General features: G+C 34.0%; 1 protein-coding gene across 6 annotated transcripts in view; it reads right to left on the reverse strand.

Moving 5' to 3' along the window:
- The window catches only part of Slc4a10 (solute carrier family 4 member 10), a 267,507-nt gene that overhangs the window by 62,276 nt on the left and 183,324 nt on the right, over nucleotides 1–21,907 (reverse strand). For 2 of the 6 annotated variants that reach the window (XM_048345330.1, XM_048345331.1), the window contains exons 7-10: nucleotides 20,731–20,822; nucleotides 19,723–19,812; nucleotides 14,316–14,473; nucleotides 11,089–11,176 (exon numbers count right to left, since the gene is read on the reverse strand). In XM_048345330.1, coding sequence (XP_048201287.1) covers nucleotides 11,089–11,176; nucleotides 14,316–14,473; nucleotides 19,723–19,812; nucleotides 20,731–20,822 — 428 coding nt within the window. The remainder of the gene's footprint in view (nucleotides 1–11,088; nucleotides 11,177–14,315; nucleotides 14,474–19,722; nucleotides 19,813–20,730; nucleotides 20,823–21,907) is intronic. The other 4 variants (XM_048345333.1, XM_048345334.1, XM_048345332.1 and 1 more) reach the window with 3 other exon arrangements.

Raw genomic sequence — 21,907 nt, forward strand, 5'->3', positions numbered from 1 at the left:
AAATGAAGTAAGCCAAGCTCAAAGACACAAACAGCATGTGAATTCTCTCATATGTGGAAGCTAGGTTAAAAAAAATAACTGGGGCTGGGAATATGGCCTAGTGGCAAGAGTGTTTGCCTCCTACACGTGAAGCTCTTGGTTCGATTCCCCAGCACCACATATATGAAAAACGGCCAGAAGGGGCGCTGTGACTCAGGTAGCAGAGTGCTAGCCTTGAGCGGGAAGAAGCCAGGGATGGTGCTCAGGCCCTGAGTCCAAGGCCCAGGACTGGCCAAATAAATAGATAGATAGATGGATGGATGGATGGATGGATGGATGGATGGATGGATGGATGGATGGATAGATAGATAGATAGATAGATAGATAGATAGATAGATAGATAGATAGATAGATAGATAGATAGATAGATAGATAGATAGATAGATAGATAAACTGGGCATGATAACCCTAACACAACTCCAGGTATAACTACACAGGCAGACCAAAGGAGGATACCAACAAGGGAGGAATCCAAAGACAAAAATCTCCTGAACATGTTAAATACTATTTATGAAATTCTAGGAAACAGAAACAAGGGTTATTATTGTTAGTGGTGTTGGTAATGGTGGTAGTAGGATATGTGTGTGTCAAGGGGTGGGGGGAGTTGATGCATTTTTCCTTTTCTGTTTCTTGTGTGTGTTGGGGGGTGGGGATAGGAAGGCACAGAAAGCAATGGATGAAGAGTGCACAAATTAAATTATGGTATTTGGTATGCATTATATGGAAAATGAACTAAACAAATTGTGGGCATGGATAGTAAGGGGAAACTGGGGGAAAATAAAGGAAGGAGTGACATTGTCCAAAAGAGAAATGTATATGTTACCTGAATTGTGAAATAATAACTCCTCTTTACAACACCTTAATAATTACAATAAAATTATATTTTTAAAAGTTTAAGATTTTTATACACAGACATCTACACACAGTCATTTGATCTCTTCAGATATTCCAGGTCTTCTCAGAGACCCATAGAAATTTGCACATTTTTTATCTTCTTTGCCATTTGGATGAAGTTCAGGCTCAATGTTCAATGTACAGGATATGAACATTTTGTATGGTGATTATATTAACTTTTGTCTGGCTACTGACTAAAACTACAGGTGCAGACTGAGCCTTGACAAGCCAACGCATCAAAGTGATTGGCAAGCAGTGTACTCTTCTGCTAGCTTGTGATGAGGATGCATTCATTCAGAAATTAATATTTGCTCTTCTCTGCCTTGAAATTTTTTTGTTATTCCTGCAGTATAACCTAGTAGTTAATAGATTTGAATAGGAATTATACTCTCCACATAGTAAAATGGGAAAGGAAAAAACAAGAATAAACAAGTAGAAATAATTTATATTAAACATAATGAAAATAATTCTAATATACTTCTTGTTTTTGTTTGTTTTTTTTTTTTTTTGTCCAGTCCTGGGGCTTGGACTCATGGCCTGAACACTGTCCCTGGCTTCTTTTTGCTCAAGGCTAGCACTCTGCCACTTGAGCCACAGGGCCACTTCTGGCCATTTTCTGTATATGTGGTGCTGGGGAATCGAACCCAGGGCCTCATGTATATGAGGCAGGCACTCTTGCCACTAGGCCATATCCCCAGCCCCTCTGATATACTTTTGTGTTTTATATAAGATAGAGCCGAAAAATGTTTAAGTTCAGAGATTTCTTCATTTTCTTTAATCCTGCTCTATACTAAAATGAACAAATATCCCAAATGTCCAGAATTCTGCATTCAAGTATTCTATTTTTTTAGACCATTTGTTTCTGTTTCTGGTTTGACATCCAGTCTAAACAGCTGACAAAGTGATAATAATCATTTTAAAAGACTGTTGCTTGACTTACCATCTAGGAACACTTTACAAAATATCATTGGTGTGATAAGTATATACTTTTCTGAAGATAATATGAAAATATAAAGATATTTAATGGTTTAAAATACGGTTTTCAAGGGTATTTCATTTTAAATATTTAAGAAACCCTGCAATTCCCTTATATAAACCACTTATTTTATGGCTCAGAATATCCTTTTTGAAAGATCTTCACATGGTCTCAGAAACTTCCTAAATTAAACACTTTAGAATTGCAAATATTACTGGACCTCAAGGCTCAAGCCTATAATCGTAGTTACTACAGACCAAAGAGATCTGTGGCCAGCCCAGGTCTGGGGCCAGCCCAGGTATCAGTTTCTGAGAATACTTCACTCAAAGGCTGTGTAACATGGTGTGCACCTATCATTCCTAGTGACACAAGGAAGCACAAATAAGAGGACCACTGCCCATGCCAATTCGGGCATAAAAGAGACCATACCACAAAAATAACCAATGCAAAAAGAGTTTAGAGCTATGGCTCAAGTGGTAGAGTACCTGACACATGGCTTTGAGTCCAATTCCCAGCACTGCCCCTTCCCGAAAAGCAAGAAAGAAATGAAAAATAATTTCAAATGTCCTTAATCCCAAAGGACGACTTTATTCTTTTTCTGCAAGTAGCAACTCTCTTAAAATCTTCCTTACTATTATCTCACCACTAAAAAATAATTTCAAGAGATCACATGGTCCTATTCCCTCGTCAAGATAGATGGAGTCCACATTTCTTTCAACAATGCAGATTCCCTATTTTTAATGTTCCTTAAAGAGATATTATTGTTTGTTTGATTGTTATATTATAAACAGTACTTACTATTGCTCTCCTATCATCAAATTTCCTCAGTAATGTATTTTAAAGTTTTCTTCACTCTTCCCTGTCTAGTTTACCTAATGTTCTGACTCTAATATGTATCTTTTCAGAAAAACCTTTCTTGATTTTCTCTCAAACAAAAAAGGAATATTTTCCTATTCACCTGTCATAATCGAACAAAATAAACACATACTACCTGTTCTTGATAGCGTTCACTGAATTTATAATTGTTTAGTATAATTATCATGTAATTCCTTGCTTAATGTCTATTTTCCCTGTTGACACGTTATCAAACTATTTAGGTGCTAAGGATACAACAGGGAACAAAAAAAAATAAAAATTCTGCATATATGAGGCCTACATTCTAATGAAATGGGAAGGAAGAAAACAAAACAATATGAGCAAGGTGATAGAAAGCTCCTTATGAAGAAAAAATAAAGCGGAAAAGGGGATAAACTATTAAGATGCTGCAATTTTAAGAGAATTCTAAAGAAAGGAGTCCAGGAGTCGATGTTTTATGGAAGCCACATAGCTATCAGGGGCAAAAACTTGCCAGGCACAGGGAACTGCCAGAGCAGTGCATATGTGTCAAGTTTAAGAAACAGTCAGGTCAATGGGCTATGAATGTGAGAAGAAGGGTAGCAGGAGATAATAATTGAGAGGAAAGGTGAGGAAGGAAAAGTCTTATAAGATTTGTAGGAGATGATCATAAGAACATTGGCCCTAATTCAAATAGGAAGCCATTGAATGTCATGAGCAGAAGAGAGACTTATCTGACTGTTAGGTTGAGAATTTAAAACAATGAAGCAATGGTTGGAAGAACAACAATAGTTTTAGATTATAGAATAAGAACAATGGCAATGACCAAGTGATAAAAAGTATGAACACCAAACAATACAGAAAATTGAATGATAGCAGGGCAGAAAATGAAAAATTGTAGAAATCTGGACATATTGTCAGAGTGGATTTATGAAGATTTATGGATGGATTAGATTTGGATTCTGAAACAAATGGGATTCAAGAACGACTCTTTCTGATAGAGGCATAAAATTCCATTGTGTATATGTACCACATTTTCCTGATCCATTCGTCTACTGAGGGGCATCTGGGTTGGTTCCATATTTTATCTATGACAAATTGTGCTGCAATGAACATTGTTGTGTTGGTGGCTTTAGTGTGTTCTTGTTTGTGGTCTTTTGGGTAGATGCCCAAAAGTGAGGCTGCTGGGTCATAAAGGAGCTCTATGTTTAACGTTCTGAGGAATCTCCATACCACTTGCCAAAGTGGTTGAACCAGTTTACATTCCCACCAACAATGGAGTAGGGTTCCCTTTTGGCCACATCCCTTCCAACGTTTATTATTGTTAGTTTTCTTGATAAGGAAATGGAAGGACTTGGAAAAAATTATACTAGGTGAAGTGAGCCAGACCCAAAGAAACATGGACTCTATGTTCTCCCTCATAGGGAATAATAAGTACAGGTTTAGGCTAGTCACAGCAGAGGATCACAAGAGCCTAGTAGCTAGGTCCCTATGAATGTATAAGATAATGCTAAGTGAAATGAACTCCATGTTATGGAAATGAGTGATATATCACTGTTGTAATTACTTTCAATGTGCCATGTGAAACCATAGCTTCTGTTGTTGATGATCCTCTGGTATCCCCTTCCTGTGGTTGTACCTTCACTATCACTATATCTTATCTGAGTACATTGGAAACAGTGTATACTGGTATTAGAACTAGGAAAGTGAAAGAGAATACCAAAATCGAGAGACACAGGATAAAAAGACAAAAGACTACAAAAGCAATACTTGCAAAACTGTTTGGTGTAAACCAAGTGAACAACTCATGGGAGGCAGAGGGAAAGGGGGAGGTGGGGGGAATTAGGGAGGAGGTAACAAACAGTACAAGAAATGTATCCAATGCCTAACGTTTGAAACTGTAACCTCTCTGTACCTCATTTTGAGAAATAAATCTAAAATAAATAGATAGATAGATAGATAGATAGATAGATAGATAGATACTTATTATACAAAAGACTCTACTCAAAACTGTTTTTGTTTCCTAACTCTTCAAAGTCCCATATGACATACAAATCTGTTACCTCTCTGACTTCATTGCCTACTTTTAGCCCCCTTCCCACTTGTGACCACCATTCTGTTCTCCTGTTGTCCTCAGTATTTTGCCTGTAAAATATTTGTTCTTTGTTTATTTTGTTTGAGAAGCTCTTCCCTCAGGTATCTGCATGAGTTGCTACCATTCTTCCTTTGGGTTCTGTTGAAATGTCTCTCTAGCAAGTCTTTCTGTAAACACTTCATTTTAACTTGGAAATATCCCCATCCCATCTCTCTCTTCCTTCTCAGCTTTTATGGTTTCCTTCATAGTACTAATATCCATATGTGATATGCTGTACTTACTTACTCTTGTGTTCATGTGAATTGTCAATAGACTGTTGGCTCAACTGAAGAAAAACATTTTATTCATTTTTTTCACCTCTACATGTCTTCAACCTGCCAGTGTGTTTTAAATAGTCCCTATTTAATAAACATGCATAGAATTAATTAATAAACATCAAAGGGGCTAGTATTATTAAAATTACTATTACAATAACCTGACATTAGCATAGAGGTAGATAACTGTTTTTTGAAAATACTTAGAACCAAGTACAGACCATTCCTTCAAAACTCTTCAGATGAAAATGTATCTAATCTTCTTCAATGGCAGATGATATGTTAAGCAGAAAAAGATTGTGGATGGAAAAGACCTGAGTATTCATTAATTATTTCTTAATTAGGTATTATGGATTCAAAGAGACAGAACTATTCTCTTTTATGAACACAAAGAAAGTTAAGAGCTAGAAAATGCAGATGAGAAGGAAAAACACAATTTTTAAGAAAAAAATCCTTTTTTTACCTTTCATTTCCATAAAACATTGTTAATATTTATTAAACATACTTTCTATTACCAATTGATACACACTTTTCAAATTTCTGTTTTAAGTTATACTAATTAATGATTAGTATCAACATATGCACAAAACTTATTGCAGTGGCACATGCTTTAAGAATGTAAAGGATAGATATATTGGCAGCAAGACAGCAAGCATAATATATGTTTTATCTATAGAAGCTCAATAGAAATGTGGGAAATAAGTCTTGACATTTCTTGATTGATGCTATCATATCCACTCTTTTTTTTTTTTTTTTGGCCAGTCCTGGGCCTTGGACTCAGGGCCTGAGCACTGTCCCTGGCTTCTTCCCGCTCAAGGCTAGCACTCTGCCACTTGAGCCACAGCGCCGCTTCTGGCCGTTTTCTGTATATGTGGTGCTGGGGAATCAAATCTAGGGCCTCGTGTATCAGAGGCAGGCACTCTTGCCACTAGGCTATATCCCCAGCCCCATATCCACTCTTGAGCAGGATTTCCTACTTGGCAATAATAATAATAAAAATAATAATGATGATGATGACGACGACAACGACGATGATGATAAAAAATGCTGACCCTAGCACACTGTTGGTAGGAATGTAAATACATTCAACCACTCTGGAAAGCAATGTGGCTTCTTCAAAAAAATTAAACATAGAACTATCCTATGTTCACCAATTCCACTCCTGGACATTTACCCAAAAGATTATAAACCAGAATACAAAAAGCCACCAGCACATCCATGTGCACTGTGCTACTACTCACCATAGCCAAGATATGGAATCAGCCCAGATGTCCCTCAGTGAACAAATGGATCAAGAAAATGTGGTTATATATACAAAATGGGATTTTATTCATCCATTAGAAAGAATGATAGCATATCATTTGTAAAGAAATGGGAAGCCATAGAAAATAATTTTTTTAAGTGAAGTCTGTCCCAGAGATACAATGGATATGTGGTTTTTCTTATAAACTCATGGAAATATGTTAGGTGGTATACACGTGTACCCAAATGTATTGACTGAAATACAGTAGATTCAAGGGTGATCTCAAATAGTGTAATTCCTTAGAAAGTCAAAATCAAAATTCATCAAAATAAAACACCAAGAAGAGAGTATTCAAAAGGGGTATAATGGGGTAAGAGGGAAAAGGTAGACAAATGAAGAGAAGAGGGAGAGAATGCAGTAAAGAATCCAATGTATATCCTACATTAAAAGGAATGAGAAAAGAGGCAAGTAGGGGAGGGAAGGGTGGGAATGTTGAACAGGATAACATTGATCAAGATACATTGTATTCAGAAACTGCCTTGTTAAATGGTAACTCCTTTGAACAACTATCTAAAGAGAAAATTAAACAAAAAAAAAGAAAGAAATGTAGGAAATTGGTTATATGGTTAACTCAATGATCTTGGTAGTATATATTCACAAATACATTTTGGAAATTTTTGTTAAGCTCTAACACTGTGCTAATTCTGAAAAATAAAAAGGAAAGAATAATTTTTCTATAAGAAATCCCTATAAGAAAAAGAAAATGCAGTATTCAGCTCTACAAACATTTATTTGAGCATCTGGCAAAAGGAGGACAAAAAAATGAATATTATGCAGTTTCTGGATTCATAGAATTTAACTTGGTAATATAATCCAATTCACCATTTTCTTAGCAAAGTAACTATATTCAATTTTATTCTTAATGAGAATAAGCATTCAATAGCCTTCAAAACAAGTAGATGAAAATCTGGGCTTTGTACAAAATATGCCTTTCTCTGCCTCTCTCTCACTGTGTGTGTGTTTCTGTGTGCCTACGTCTGTTGGTGTATCTGTGTGTCTGTGTCTGTGTGTGTGCCTTTGAGTCCGTGTGTCTCTGTGTGTCTCCCCCAGCAGTCCTTCAGTCCTGGGGCTTGAACTCAGGCCTGGACACTGCTCCTGATCATTTTGCATCATTATACTCATACTTCAGCCTCCTGAGTAGCTAGGATTACAGATGTGAGCTCTATTTTCTTTTGTAAAGGTATTTAAAATGATGTAACTCATCTGTAAAGTTCTTGTCTGGCATGCATAAGAGTGTGAATTTGATCATCAGTACTACAAATAAGTAATCCAATCAGTAAATAAAATAGCTAGAGTTTTTTTTCATATTCAATCAATCTCTTATGGCTAGTATATGTTGATTCTATAATTGCTAATGGTTTTATCTTTCGGTGTAACTCTGGCTGACTTTGTCCTTCTTTCTCTTTCTCTAGAATACTGTCGACAAATCATTAAAAGTTGTCCTCCGGCCTACTGTCGACAAAGCATTGAACATTGCCCAAAGATAAACTCAAGGTTTAAAATTTAAAGGATTCATTTTAGTCTTTGTTAGATGACTGATAATTATTCACAAACTAGGTAACTTTTATTACTAAGAAGTACATTCTTTGCTCTCTATATCTAAAAGATTTCCAACATAAATTTTGTTCTGTTGCACATATACATATATATGTAAATATGTACATAAAATTTGTAGAATGAAAATCACAGTATTATTTATTTTGAAATACTATAACAAGTGCAGTGTTAATAGGAAACACTAAAAGCAAAGATTATAAGAATCTTTTCATGGATCAGCGACCTTACATTATGTACCTAAAACCAAACAACTACTAAACATAAAAAGATCTAGAATAAACCTATCAATGGATCACAATAGTTCAACAGCTATGTACATATGATCATATAAGACAAGGATGAGCAAAAACAACTCCAAGGAAGGACATAGGAGGATTCTATTGCTGACGCTACATTTAAAGTTCTAGGTGAATTTCCCTTGGTGTATGCTACATGGTTACTGTATATGATTTTGGTACACTGGGTATTGTATATATGCCTACCTGATCTAGGGAAGGGAAAGAAAAATGAGGTGTAAGATATCACAAGAAACTTACTCACTGTACCTGTACACTTTATGTACAACACCTTGTCAAAAAAATTTAATTAATAAAAATAAATAAATTTTAAAAAATTTTAAAGAATTTCATGGATACTTCTACTAGTAAAAACAAGGGTTTTGGAGGTATAATTATGGTTAGGATCTAAAGATAAAATCATCCTGGATAACAGTGAGCCTTAAATTCAAAGACAGATTCCTTTTCAGCAGAAAATGACAGACATACAGAGACACAGGACAATAGGCTACATAAATATGGAAGCAGAGATTTATCTCTGCAGGTAGGGTCAAAGAATACCAGAAGCTTCCAGAATTTAGAAGACACAGGTGAACCAATCCCTGGAACCTTTAGAGGGAGTGTGACCCTAATGACACCTAGACCTCAGACTTCAGGCTTCATTAAAGTATCTGAAAAGTTATCCTTGTTTTAAGACACCAATTCATGGTAACTGAGCCATAGATAAGTAATACACTCATTAAGGAAATTAGACACTTTTTTTTTTGAAAATTGTTAAGGAGATTTTTTTTTTTTTTTTTTTTTTTTTTGCCAGTCCTGGGCCTTGGACTCAGGGCCTGAGCACTGCACTGTCCCTGGCTTCTTCCTGCTCAAGGCAAGCACTCTGCCACTTGAGCCACAGCGCCGCTTCTGGCCGTTTTCTGTATATGTGGTGCTGGGGAATCGAACCTAGGGCCTCGTGTATCCGAGGCAGGCACTCTTGCCGCTAGGCTATATCCCCAGCCCCAATGTTAAGGAGATTTTTAATCCAGGCTTTTAGCTTCCTATCTAGAAATAGCAACTGTTAATTCATATAAAAAAGAAACCACAATCCAACAGATAAATGTACACTATCAAACCAAAAACACTACTTTATATTTTCAGATTTCATGAACCTATCGTAATGATGCACAATACAAATGGGTTCTTTTTATAAAATTTCAGGTATGTGCAGCCCTATGTTTCAATAAATACATCATTAAATTACTTAGAAGATATTCTAGATTGTACATAATAACACTTGTTCATAGCTATCAAATTTTGAATTCCCCTTCTTTGATCTTTTTCATCTATTCTTCCCTTTAACAATAAGACCAAATTTCCATAATGTTCTGGAAAATACTAGTCAAAGAAAAGGTATTACTTCTGATGTTGTACTTAAGGTCTTTTTTGTTCTGAGTCATACATCTCTTTGAGAACTCGATGAAAACATTTTCTAGTCAAAAAGGTCTTCATATATTATTTCTATTCCTACTGAAAAATTATATTCCTACTGAAGAGACCACAAACATTTTAAAATTCATCAATAGCTCTAATAGTCCAAAAACTTCCTGAATAAAAACATCTGTATATTCACCAGTCAACTAACTGTAGAAAGTTCAGAAAAGTTGCAAAGCCTCTGGTATCAGGTACCTTATTAATATAAACCTTCTATTTACTCATTAAAATTATTTGCCTATCCCCACTCCTGGGCATTTATCTAAATGAGCACAAACAAGGGCAACCAATGCTACCATGTTCATTGAAGCATTATTTACCATAGCCAAGATATAGAATTAACCCAAATGTCCCTCAGTAGTTGAATGGCTGGAGAAAATGTGGCATATACACAATGGAATTCTATGCCTCCATCAGAAAGAATGGCCTTGCCCAATTTGTAAATAGATGGGAAGACTTGGAAAAAAATTATATTAAGCACAGCAAGCCAGACCTAAAGAAACATAGACTACATGGTTTCCCTCATTTATAATAACTGGAATATGTCTAGAATATTCTTAGAAGAGGATTACAATAGCTCAATATCTATGTGCATATGACCATACAAAATGATGCTTAGTGAAATGAATTCCAAGAAATGGAAATATGGAAATAAGAGGTATTTTGTGTGTGTGTGTGTGTGTGTGTGTGTGTGTGTGTGTGTGTGTGTGTATGTTTGCAGTTATTTCTTTTTTCTTTTTTTCCCCTTTGGCTTATACCTTGTTGTCACTGTTTTGTTTTTTTCTCTATCCTTTGTCTTCTATATAAGTTTATCTTATTTGGAGAGATGGAAAGAGAATAGCAGAAATTGTGGGATAAATGTTGATATTCTCTAGACACTATGATGGGAAGAAGTCTGGGGAAAAGTGGGAGAAAGTGAAGGAGGGGAGTGCCATTGTTCAAATAGAAATGTACTCATTATCTTACTTACTTACTGTAACTGCTCTATACATCAACTTTACAATACATTTTTTTAAAAAGAAATACCCCACCAAATTTATTTCCCTAAAACAAAATTTGCAATATTCAATAATGCTTGTACTGGCAGTACATGTACTATAAAATGAATATTTATTGATATACTTTAAAACATACTTAAATGTTTAAAATATATGCATAGTTGATAATTTATTGTTCCTCTCAAATATTTTTTTTTTCTCAAGGCAGGTTGGGAGAATAGGTTCAGTATCAAGAAATCTGATTTGTGAAAAACTGTCACAAAAACAATGTTTCTAAAAGGTAAGAATACCAGTGGGGATAATATTCCAATGAGTTTGAATAAATACCTCATCTGTCATTAGGGTTGCAATTGATCTGCCAATCTCATGGTACTGTTGACCCTTTCCCAGGGGTCCCAGAAGAATGAACAAAAATCTGTAATTAAGAAGAAGAAGTAAAAAAAGAAATGTGTCAAGGTAGAAGGACAAACACAATTTCAGTAAAACAGAATCACTCATCTCAAAGGAATTAGTGAAAATTAAGATTTTATATGAAATATTTCCATAATTTTCATTTCACTATTATTTTGAAATATTTACAGTGATTGAATCTCTTCTGAAAGATTCTCAACTAGGACTACATGACTATTTCTACCTCATTGTTTCCCCAATTAATTATCTGTATAGCTAATGTAACTGTTAGAGGGACTTTTAAGAATTACAAATCCTCAGGAAAAAATAATGGAAAAGTACAGTCTGAATTCAAAAGAAGCAAACTCATAGACAAAATGGAGAATGGTTTGAAGGAGAAAAATATAAGTCTGTTGTGAAGACACATGATCAAAACCCAATAGATGTTTACAAAAATAGAAAAAGAAAAAGGTTATAGGAATCAAATGTCTGTAAGGCAGAAGGAAACAAGAGTTGATAACCTATTAATTCAAATTCTAGAAGAAAAAACAGCTACTACACTATTACACTTCATCTAAATTAGGCTGAAGGTATGGTAAATTAGTCATAAACAGTGCTTCTAAAGAAATAAATATATGCTTTAACTTTAAAGGACTAGCAATTTCCTTGTCTATGAGAAAACCAGTGCTTCAGGGAAATTGTGAAAATTATTATGATTATTATATTTTGCAGTATAATTCTATGGTGTTAATTTTAAAATAGTTTATGTTATTAAGTCTGAATAGTTAATAAGGCTGTAGTTAGTAGATAATATAATTCTATCCTATTCTATCCTATTCTATTCTTCTATTCTATTCTATTCTATTCTATCCTTCATTGAGTCCTAAACTTTAGAGATGGCTTCTGCTTATATCGAAAATACTCATCATTCAAACTTAGAGAATTTAATTTCTGTGCTAGTTGTAATTAAATCTATGTCAATTTCTACTACAGAGAAATGTCCACTATATAATAGAAACACTAATAGTTGGATATAGTGTCAAATATTAGCAATGTTTACAAGATTGTTTACAAGATTGGCTAACCTGTGTTCATTTTGATATTTTCAAGTTTTCAGTGCATGGGTTATTTATAGAGTTAGATTACTTCTTGACATTTCTATTATATGTGGATTTGTGGTGTGCTCTTTATCTTCCTCAGAAAGAATAATTAGGATCTTTGAATGCTTTCTTTATTCTATTTTTCAAACTAATCTTCTTCCATTTTTCACCCTTTCTAACTAAATAGTCTTTGAATCTCTTCTTCTACAAGGACTCTGCAGTGGCCCTGATTTTCTTCTATTGTTTAGTACATATATTTTTGCACTGTGAGTATGAAATGAGGTCACATAAACCTGACAGTGGGGGCTTATAACTCTATTATAGCATTTTTGTCTCCTGGGTTTTTTCTATTCTTTCCTTTGAAATACAGGGGATATAATTGTCATCAATAGCCTTCATTACGGTTCATAAGACACTTTCCTAAATAATAAAATAATAGTAACTGCTGGGACAACTTGGAGGATATTTTAAACTGCTGAAATAATATCTTTACAATTAGTAAATATGACATCTTAAATCTGAATCCTGGATTCCAGAAACTCTGACTAGGTTATAGATTTTACCTTAAAAAATAGAACCTCGGGGGCTGGGGATGTAGCCTAGCGGCAAGAGTGCCTGCCTCGGATACACGAGGCCCTAGGTTCGATTCCCCAGCACCACATATACAGAAAACGGCCAGAAGCGGCGCTGTGGCTCAAGTGGCAGAGTGCTAGCCTTGAGCGGGAAGAAGCCAGGGACAGTGCTCAGGCCCTGAGTCCAAGGCCCAGGACTGGCCAAAAAAAAAAAAAAAAAATAGAACCTTAATCATACAGTGAGAGGCAAAACTCATGCACTCAATTTATACATTCTCATTATTAACTAAAACTTGGTATGTATTAGAAAATTTTCTAGTCCTCAAATAGGCTAAACATAAAAGTTGTTCCTATAACCTGAATGTTAATTAGGTTTCTCTTTCAACCTAAAAGTCAGACAGAGGTGGCCCAGTCCTGAATCCTTTCCTGTCAGCTAAACCCTTATCAAATGAAACCTCCCTTGGCTGTACTATTATCTGTTCAATTATATCTTATTTAGAATAAAAGCATTTGTTATTCTGAGTTAACACCATAGTTTTAAAAGGATACATTGTATAAACCGAGTTGCCACACCACCTGCACTTTTTATCCTTTAACTTGGCTATGACATTCAGTGTTTGAACAAAGAGTGAAAATAATACCATCCTACTCAGCCACAGCATCAAAGGACACCATTATGTGGAAAATAGGATCCTAGGATATGTCCTAGATATGTCCATTTGTGGGGGAAAAACAAGAGCATCCATAGGGATCTCGTTTGACGGTAGTAGTAGGGAAGGAAACAAGTCCAAGGTAAACTGGTAAAAACTTAATATGCCAAATTCAATATTCTGAATTTTTTCTTTATTATCACAATTGTATTGATAGGCAGCCTTATATTTATAAAATAGGGATAAGCAAAAACACAAATCATTTGTATTCATGTATAGGTACATGAATAAATTCATCAGATTAAATGTGCTTTTTCTCCAATTCAGCCATCATGCAACTACTAGTGGTGAGTCTCCAGACTCCGTCTGTGTGTGAGAGATGGTAACCCCTGAAACAGCACATGTGAGACTGCTGACGTGGCAGGGCCATCCCAATGACAGATGCCCATGCATTTTAAAGGTCCATCCACTCATTCAAGCATAAGTCAGTCTTAGAAACCTGGATCATTGTGCTTTGACTTTGCTCATCTACAGCTCTTTTCTTTTTGAAGCACATAATATAATCATTGAGAAAAGCCAAACAAACACTAATATTCCACAAAATGTGAAATAGGATCTATTTAATTATGTAGACCAAGGACCTGGAGATAAGCAACATATTTAAAATAAAACATAGACATTTAAGAAGCAAAACACTTTATTTTTCATTCTTGGAGCTTTCCCTCCCTCCTCAACAAGCAATAAACAGGCTTGTATATGACACACTCATTTCTAAGTATGTCACAGGAAATCATCTTTAATCATCACCATTTTGTGTAAAAAGATGTTCTGATACATTTTACCTGGTTGGGATTGGCACTTCAGCTAGTCCTTGAAGCAAGACTGCTGGAGACAACCTAACAAATGAAACTACAGTTCGGTCTAAAAACTCGAGTTCTCCAACTAAGATGTTTGAGGCTTCAGCACCTGGAGGAATCTTTTTCATGAAATGCAGATCAACCTATGGACATCAGAAGTAAATACAGTAAACCAGAATTGGAAATTTTGGGTAAATCAAAGTCTTACATAATACTTCAGACATAATAAACATACCAAAATATAGTTAAAACAGTACACATAATTAAACATCTCATTTGTTCTTATTTCTGTAACTTTATTCTTATAAGTTGCTTTGATTTGCAAACAATGAGTGGAAAGTTCTAGTTTTTCTATTCATTTTTTGTAATGCTCCTTCAAAATCAAGTCTTGAGATTTTGAAGGAGAATAAATATCCTTTAGCTTAAAGTATATTTACTTAATTACTAAAAGTAAAAGTAACATTTATTTTTACTAACTGAATAAATTTTAGCTTCAGCAATAATTAGCGTTTGTTAAACAATTTGGTGTTTTATACTGGATTACCATAATTTTCAAAACATATTTCTTCTAGTTAACATTCAGAATAGAGCTATAGTATTTGAAATGTAATTGTGTTTCTTTGCACAAATTATGACTCTTAATCACTATTATTATAATTGTTTTATGGTTTTTATATTTTATACTTAACCTGATAATTTTTCAAATTTAGTTGTTCATCATAGAATTCAGACATGCCAAAGCAAAGAAAACAAGCATGAAAACATTAATATTTAGATTTGCTGAAAATCTATAGGTGAATTTATAATATGAGATGTTTCTGGTTGAGATGAATGAAAATGAAAGTGATCACCAAGGAAAAAATGCAAGGGTGACACCTGAAAAATACTTTTTTTAAATAAATGTCAATTTTTATGCATGATATTTCAATGAAAACCAAGCTGTGATTTTAAAGTAAAATTCCCAAGGACTATTTGTTGTTTCTAATTTATTTGAATCGCTGTCTATGGAACTTTATTTTATGTACAATGGCAGTTTATCTGTTCTAATAGTTGTGTTTATACTCTTTTGTTCAGAAAATAGAGACCAAAGACCAAAATGTGAATAGACTGAAGAGAGAGAAAAGAGCTCTAGCAAATAAGTGTAAGGCTAAAATGAGATTTTTATTCAACATTATTTTTTACAACTTAAATTGTTGAGAATATTTGCACTAAGAATTTTAAATTAATAAAATTTCAAATTTCTCAGAGTAAATACCTTAGAAAATCCTTACTAGCAACTGTATTAAAAATATTATTTCCTAAATTTAGACTTAATGCATCTATTTGGAACACATATAATAAATTGATCTTTATGTAGGATGTGGACAATAAAAACACAAAATCCAAGGTTGTATCTCAGTGGTAGAGCAATACCTTAGTATGTGGCAGGCTACAGATTTAATTATTAGCACTGAGAAAAGACGACAGAACTAAGAAGATCAGTATACAGTAGTCTATAAAAAAAAAACTAGAGACATTATTTTAATTTTTTAAAGATAGGAAAATGATTTAGCAAAGCAAAACTATGCATGGAAAGAAATAGTTCACAAATATAAATTGCAAAGTTTTACTCTACAAATACAGATTTACAAACACATAAAGCAGGCCTATTGAAAAATTATATGTTAAATATTCTGTTTTTGTAGACTCAAACTTATTCATTTTAAATAAGTATTTACTTTTACAGGTTCGACTAATTTCATAGTCTCTTTTAATTTTTTTTTGAAATTTTCCAGTCCTAGAGCTTGATCTCAAAGCCAGTGCATTATCCCTGAACTTCTTTTTGTCAAGGCTAGCACCTGCCCTTTTCTGTTTAAGTTGTACTAAGGAATCAAGCCCAGAGCTTCATGCATGCTAAGCAAGCACTCTACCACTTAGTCACATTCCCAGCCCTCATAGTATTTATTATGATATTTTGTATTTATTTTTTTAGCTAGGTACTTTTATATAGCATAATGCTTTATATTTTTGCTAGAATACAAAACTTCTCAGGAAGAGAATAAAAGATTTTCAACTCGATATTTATCCTGTGAGAAAAAAATAAAATTTTCCTAGGTTTTTCAGAACCCAAAAGAATAAATTTGAGTTTTTTCTCCCAGTGTAAACAACAATGATACAATAATAATACATTATAACAAAATTTCAATTAAAAATGTGTAATTGGTAATCAGAATGAGTTGTGTTGGTATATTATTAAATATAATTTTACCTAGAACCCTTTTTTGTACTCATTTATTACTCAATATAGTTTTTCCTGTAAAAGTTTGTTCCTCAAGGCAGTCACAAATATAAAATTAACTGTTTTAAGATGAAATTCTATTAAATCAAGGTATTTTAGGATATTTTGATTGTATAAAACAAAATTGTTTTATGTTAGGATAGTTTGTATAAAAATTATACCCTTAGACATTATTTTTAATTACATAAAATCTAATATGTAGTTGATATGTTATTTTTAAAGTCATTAAAGTGTATGGATTTGGGCCAAATTTAAATTTTGATTTAAAGTGTACACTAGGATGTATGTCTGGTGGTAATAATTCTATTAAACTTGTTACATTACAGTATTCTTGTAGTAGCAATACTTTTAGTGAGTGAAAGATTATATAGTGCATTATTTAATTATATTATCATTTCTCATGTATGTTAATTGAGTGTCAAGTAGCTCTATATTTTTATATTGACACTATATATAATTTGCAAAAATAACAAAAGATCACATTTAAGAATCACAACTTAATCTTTTATAAAATTATGGCTACCTAAGAAGAATTCTTGGGATTTAGTATAAATACATTTCTTAGGTCATCCCAAGTGACCTCAAACCCTTGAAATGGTCAGAAAGAACCCCTGGGATTCTGAGCAAGACCTCGAAGGAATGCAACTCCACCCTTTATATTTGGATTTATACCCATGCTTCTGTGCTTGGCAGACCCCTTTGTTACACCACGAGGAAGAGACTTTCATTCTGGGCACATGGGTCTTAATCTCTATTAAAATGGTTCATTGCCATTCAATACCATTGCAGAACTGGAAGTAACTGGAGAAACCACACACTGAACATCTAAGGAAAAATGTGAAAATTTAGGGGAAATGCTTATGGTCTTAAGCCCATCATAGAAACCACATAAAACTTCATTATAACCTCTTTGTACAACTAATTAATTTTTTTTTTTTTTAGAAAGAAAGCACATAAAATGAAAAGAGATTCTCTGGGAACAAATGGTGTTTTGACATTCACCAGTGACCTTGAGCCACTTTCTTTTTTTTTTTTTTTTTGGCCAGTCCTGGGGCTTGAACTCAGGGCCTGAGCACTGTCCCTGGCTTCTTTTTGCTCAAGGCTAGCACTCTGCCACTTGAGCCGCAGCGCCACTTCTGGCCATTTTCTGTATATGTGGTGCTGGGGAATCGAACCCAGGGCCTCATGTATATGAGGCAGGCACTCTTGCCACTAGGCCATATCCCCAGCCCTTGAGCCACTTTCTTAACCTTCCTATGATTCAGCTTTTTCACTGAGGAAATGAGGAAATGTCTAATGTTTTCTACAGTTCCAGAATTTAATAGTACAGCTCATTGTATATGTTTCACACACTACAGATACATTCAGAAGAAAATTCTTTCCATGTAGAAAATTCTTGATGCCTTCTTTGGATCATTTTTTTTTTGCCAGTCCTGGGGCTTAGACTCAGGGTCTGAGCACTGTCTCTGGCTTCTTTTTTGCTCAAGGCTAGCACTCTGCCACTTGAGCCACAGCGCCACTTCTGGCCCTTTTCTGTATATGTGGTGCTGGGGAATCGAACCCAGGGCCTCATGTATATGAGGCAGGCACTCTTGCCACTAGGCCATATTCCCAGCCCCTCTTTGGATCATTTAAAATACAAGAAACACCATTGAGGTATACAGCCAATTTCTACTATCAGTTTAAAAAACATGAGAAATATGTTATTTTGATGCATCACTTTTTTGAAACATGAAAAGAGGAGCTAATACTTGACAACTAATATTATATTCTAAATCATTCCTTAAAGAGCAAATCTAATTGGCCTAGCCATTGTAAGGGTTAAAAATATGTATATTTAAGGTAGAAAGAATATAAAATCAAGTTCCATGGTGAAAAAGACTCACTCAACAAGTATATCATAAACATTATTTAGAGCACTAAAGATTCAGTAGAGATCAAAATATTAAGTTAAAACATTAAGGGCTGGGGATATGGCCTAGTGGCAAGAGTGCTTGCCTTGTGTACATGAGTGCTTGCCCCAGGACTGGCAAAAAAAAATAAGTTATGCTTTAATATATATGAGTTTTTTGGATTGTTTTGGTTGGCACTAGGGGTTTGAACCCAAAGCCTCACTCTTGCTATAGGTACTCTACTGATGAGCTTCACTTTCAGTCCCTGGCTTGGTATTTATTTTGGTAATAATAATAATAATAGCAATATTAACAGCCACCTTTTATTAAGTAGTTATAATATGCTCTCTACTCTGTCAAAATCTCTCTATATTAACTCATTCAATCTTTACAATAAAACCATAAATATATATTGGTATTCTTGTTTTACTAATAAGAACACAGAGATTTAAAGAACTTGTCTAAGATGAGATAATTCATAAATACTAGTGCAAGATTCAAGATTTCATTATTTTTCTCAAAAGCCATCTTCTTTCCAAAATGCCATACCATGGGTAAAAATCTAAGAAGTACTGGTGCATGGCACTAAGTGAAGACTCTAGAAATACAATTTTACTATTAAATGGACAAGTAAGTGGGAATGTGACAAGGAAGAAAAGGACTGAAAAAAAGGATCAAATAAAAGAAATTCTATTTTTCACTCTTTAGTTCTAATCACATGGGGGGAACTGAATGACCAGTGTCTTTAATTGACAAGCTTCATTTTCTTTCCTTTGTGAGCAAGTGTTTTCAAGGCTATAAAGATAAGTTTCACACACAAAAAATAATGATGTGGAGATACAAAATTCAGCACGTAAGGGTTATATTAAACAAAAATAAAACTTATTTGAAATGATGACCCCTGTAGTTTATAATCAGTGCTGTTGAGAATGTTAAATATGCCCTTGTTATACTGCTAATGTAATCATAAATAGCTGACTTTTTAATGTCATTACTTTTAAGATATGGTTTCAAATTAAGGAAAACAGAAATTAAATGTATGACAGTTTGTGACAATTTTATTCCAACTTGCAGATGAATGAAGATGTGATGCTTTGAAAAGATAGTGTTTAGAGTGGCAGATGGAATACATTCGAGCTGGTTTAATATTTGAGTCACATGCTTCCTACAGTGAAATGAGCTTGGAATCACTGTAAAAAACAGAGCCCGAGGTTGCCCTCACCTCTCTCTCTTGCTGGTGTTGAGGTCCTTTTTCATGCCTTTGTTTCATCCCACATGGACTAGTATGCCCCTTTTGCTGGCCTCCCAGTCCCTGCACGCATAATTAACAGACTTAAGCTGGTACACCATGCCCCCAGGAGACTCCATTAAGCACCAAAGGGAGAGCATGCACAGAACTACACCTAGATCATTTAGGCATTCACAGGGATGCTGAAACAGACCCCTGGAGCTGATCACTATTCGTCTTTTCAGAAACTCAAATCAGCCTATTTCCTCAGGCTGTGTTCCACCTCCATCTCCTCCCATTCCTACAGTTATTGCAAGTGCTTCACCAAAATACTGACTCTGAGTTACTACTACTGTTTCAGCCACTCAGATAATCTTGATCCTTCTCATTTTCAGTAAATATTGAAAGTTCACTGCTCATTTGCCATAGCTTACAGAGGCACACACTTAATGAAAGGAATTTGCTCATGCATTTTTTTCTGAGAATACATCCAATAACCTATTTCATTTAGATTGTCTCCGATCAGATATATATGTTAACTTAGTTCATAGTATGTTTTCCTTCAAACTTCCACTTTTTTACTATATCCCTATAACATTTCCTTACACTAGATTATGATAAATACAAAGTTTTCTATTATATGGTTTGGTCTTCAATAAACAACAGGAAAGTGATTGTAAGAAAAAAATCAGTAATTTTTTTTTAACAAGAGGTTAAAACTTTTGATAAACTCTTTGTAAGCCCAGTTGATTCTATTGGAAGAAATACATCATGTCCAGTGGCTGAATCCTGAAGATTATGCATATAACATTATATATGTTTATGGGATTTTTAATAAGCAGAGGATTACATGTATATTCAATGCTAAACATTATGTTCTAACAATATCAACCTTCAACTAAGAAATGAAAGGAAATGCCTGCAAAATAATTGTGTCAACACCTCTTAAAATAGCAATTTCAAGCAGTAATTTAGCAGTTACTTAGGAGAGAGAAAACTTACCTTGCTGAAGTCAACTGTGCTGTTTTCTCTGCTAACATCATTTTTATTTTCAACACAGGCTGGAGCAGACTGAGGAGAAACAACCTGACCTGCTGAAAGAGATTGTTATTACAGAATACAAACAATTACTTACATAGTTCTAGACATAGTGAATGAAAATTAGGCTAGACTAACATAGCTTACATGAGTTTATGCTGTAAGCGTGAAAGGTCAATATAAATAGATCTATATCAATATAAAAATTCTTATTGGTTACAGATAGAAGTGGGAGAAGCCAGTCAAAAAAATTTAAATTAATTATCAGCTTAAAACCAACTACTATTCCCTCTGAAGAAAGGGTACCTACAAAAGAATATCAAAATCTAACTATCACTTTTAAACATCACCAGTTTCTCAATATCAACCAAAATAAATGTACAAATATAAAGATAACAAACTTTAAGCCTATCATGAAGAATTTAAAATGTAAAACATAAAAAGATGTTTGAAAATTAATTGGCATATTTTTATGTTCCTTTGTATTTAAAAGGCCAAACTACTAAGTTTTTTGGCAATAACTGAAAAGTTTGATTTATTAGAAGCTCAGCTAAAAACATATAATTTCACAGTGTAAACATCATAAATGTGATTTCTGTGACTTCATTTACAGAAGCATGTAGCATTTATCTGGGACGTGAGAATAAAATTGAGTTGTATTTGTTTTCCAATAACACTAACCAAAACTTAATTATTTTGTAGTTTTGTCCTCATTTTAGGGTAGGTAATGTTAGTGGAAAGCTAATATTTGAATAAGTAAGTTAATTCTAACGCTAGAATTTAACAATGGCTACAGAAGGCTTAATTCTATTGTCACTATGAAATATTCTTTGACATCACAAGTCATCTAAAATTTGTTTTGTTTTTTTGTTTTGTTTTTTAATTAATTTATTTTATTTTATTTTTCTCATTTATTGTCAAAGTGATGTACAGAGAGGGTACAGTTTCATACATTAGGCATTGGATACATTTCTTGTACTGTTTGTCCATAGGTGGTAATCAAGAGACAAAATTGAACCCAAGGTAATTAGGCAAGCACTTTACCACTAGGCCATATTCCCAGCTCCCCAAGGTAATTAATTCCAAATGTTTGCCTATCATTTTCATCTTCACATACACTTTCGCTATAAAGTAATGACAA

This window comes from Perognathus longimembris, chromosome 4 (genome assembly GCF_023159225.1).
Source record: "Perognathus longimembris pacificus isolate PPM17 chromosome 4, ASM2315922v1, whole genome shotgun sequence".
Taxonomy (NCBI): Eukaryota; Metazoa; Chordata; class Mammalia; order Rodentia; family Heteromyidae; genus Perognathus; species Perognathus longimembris.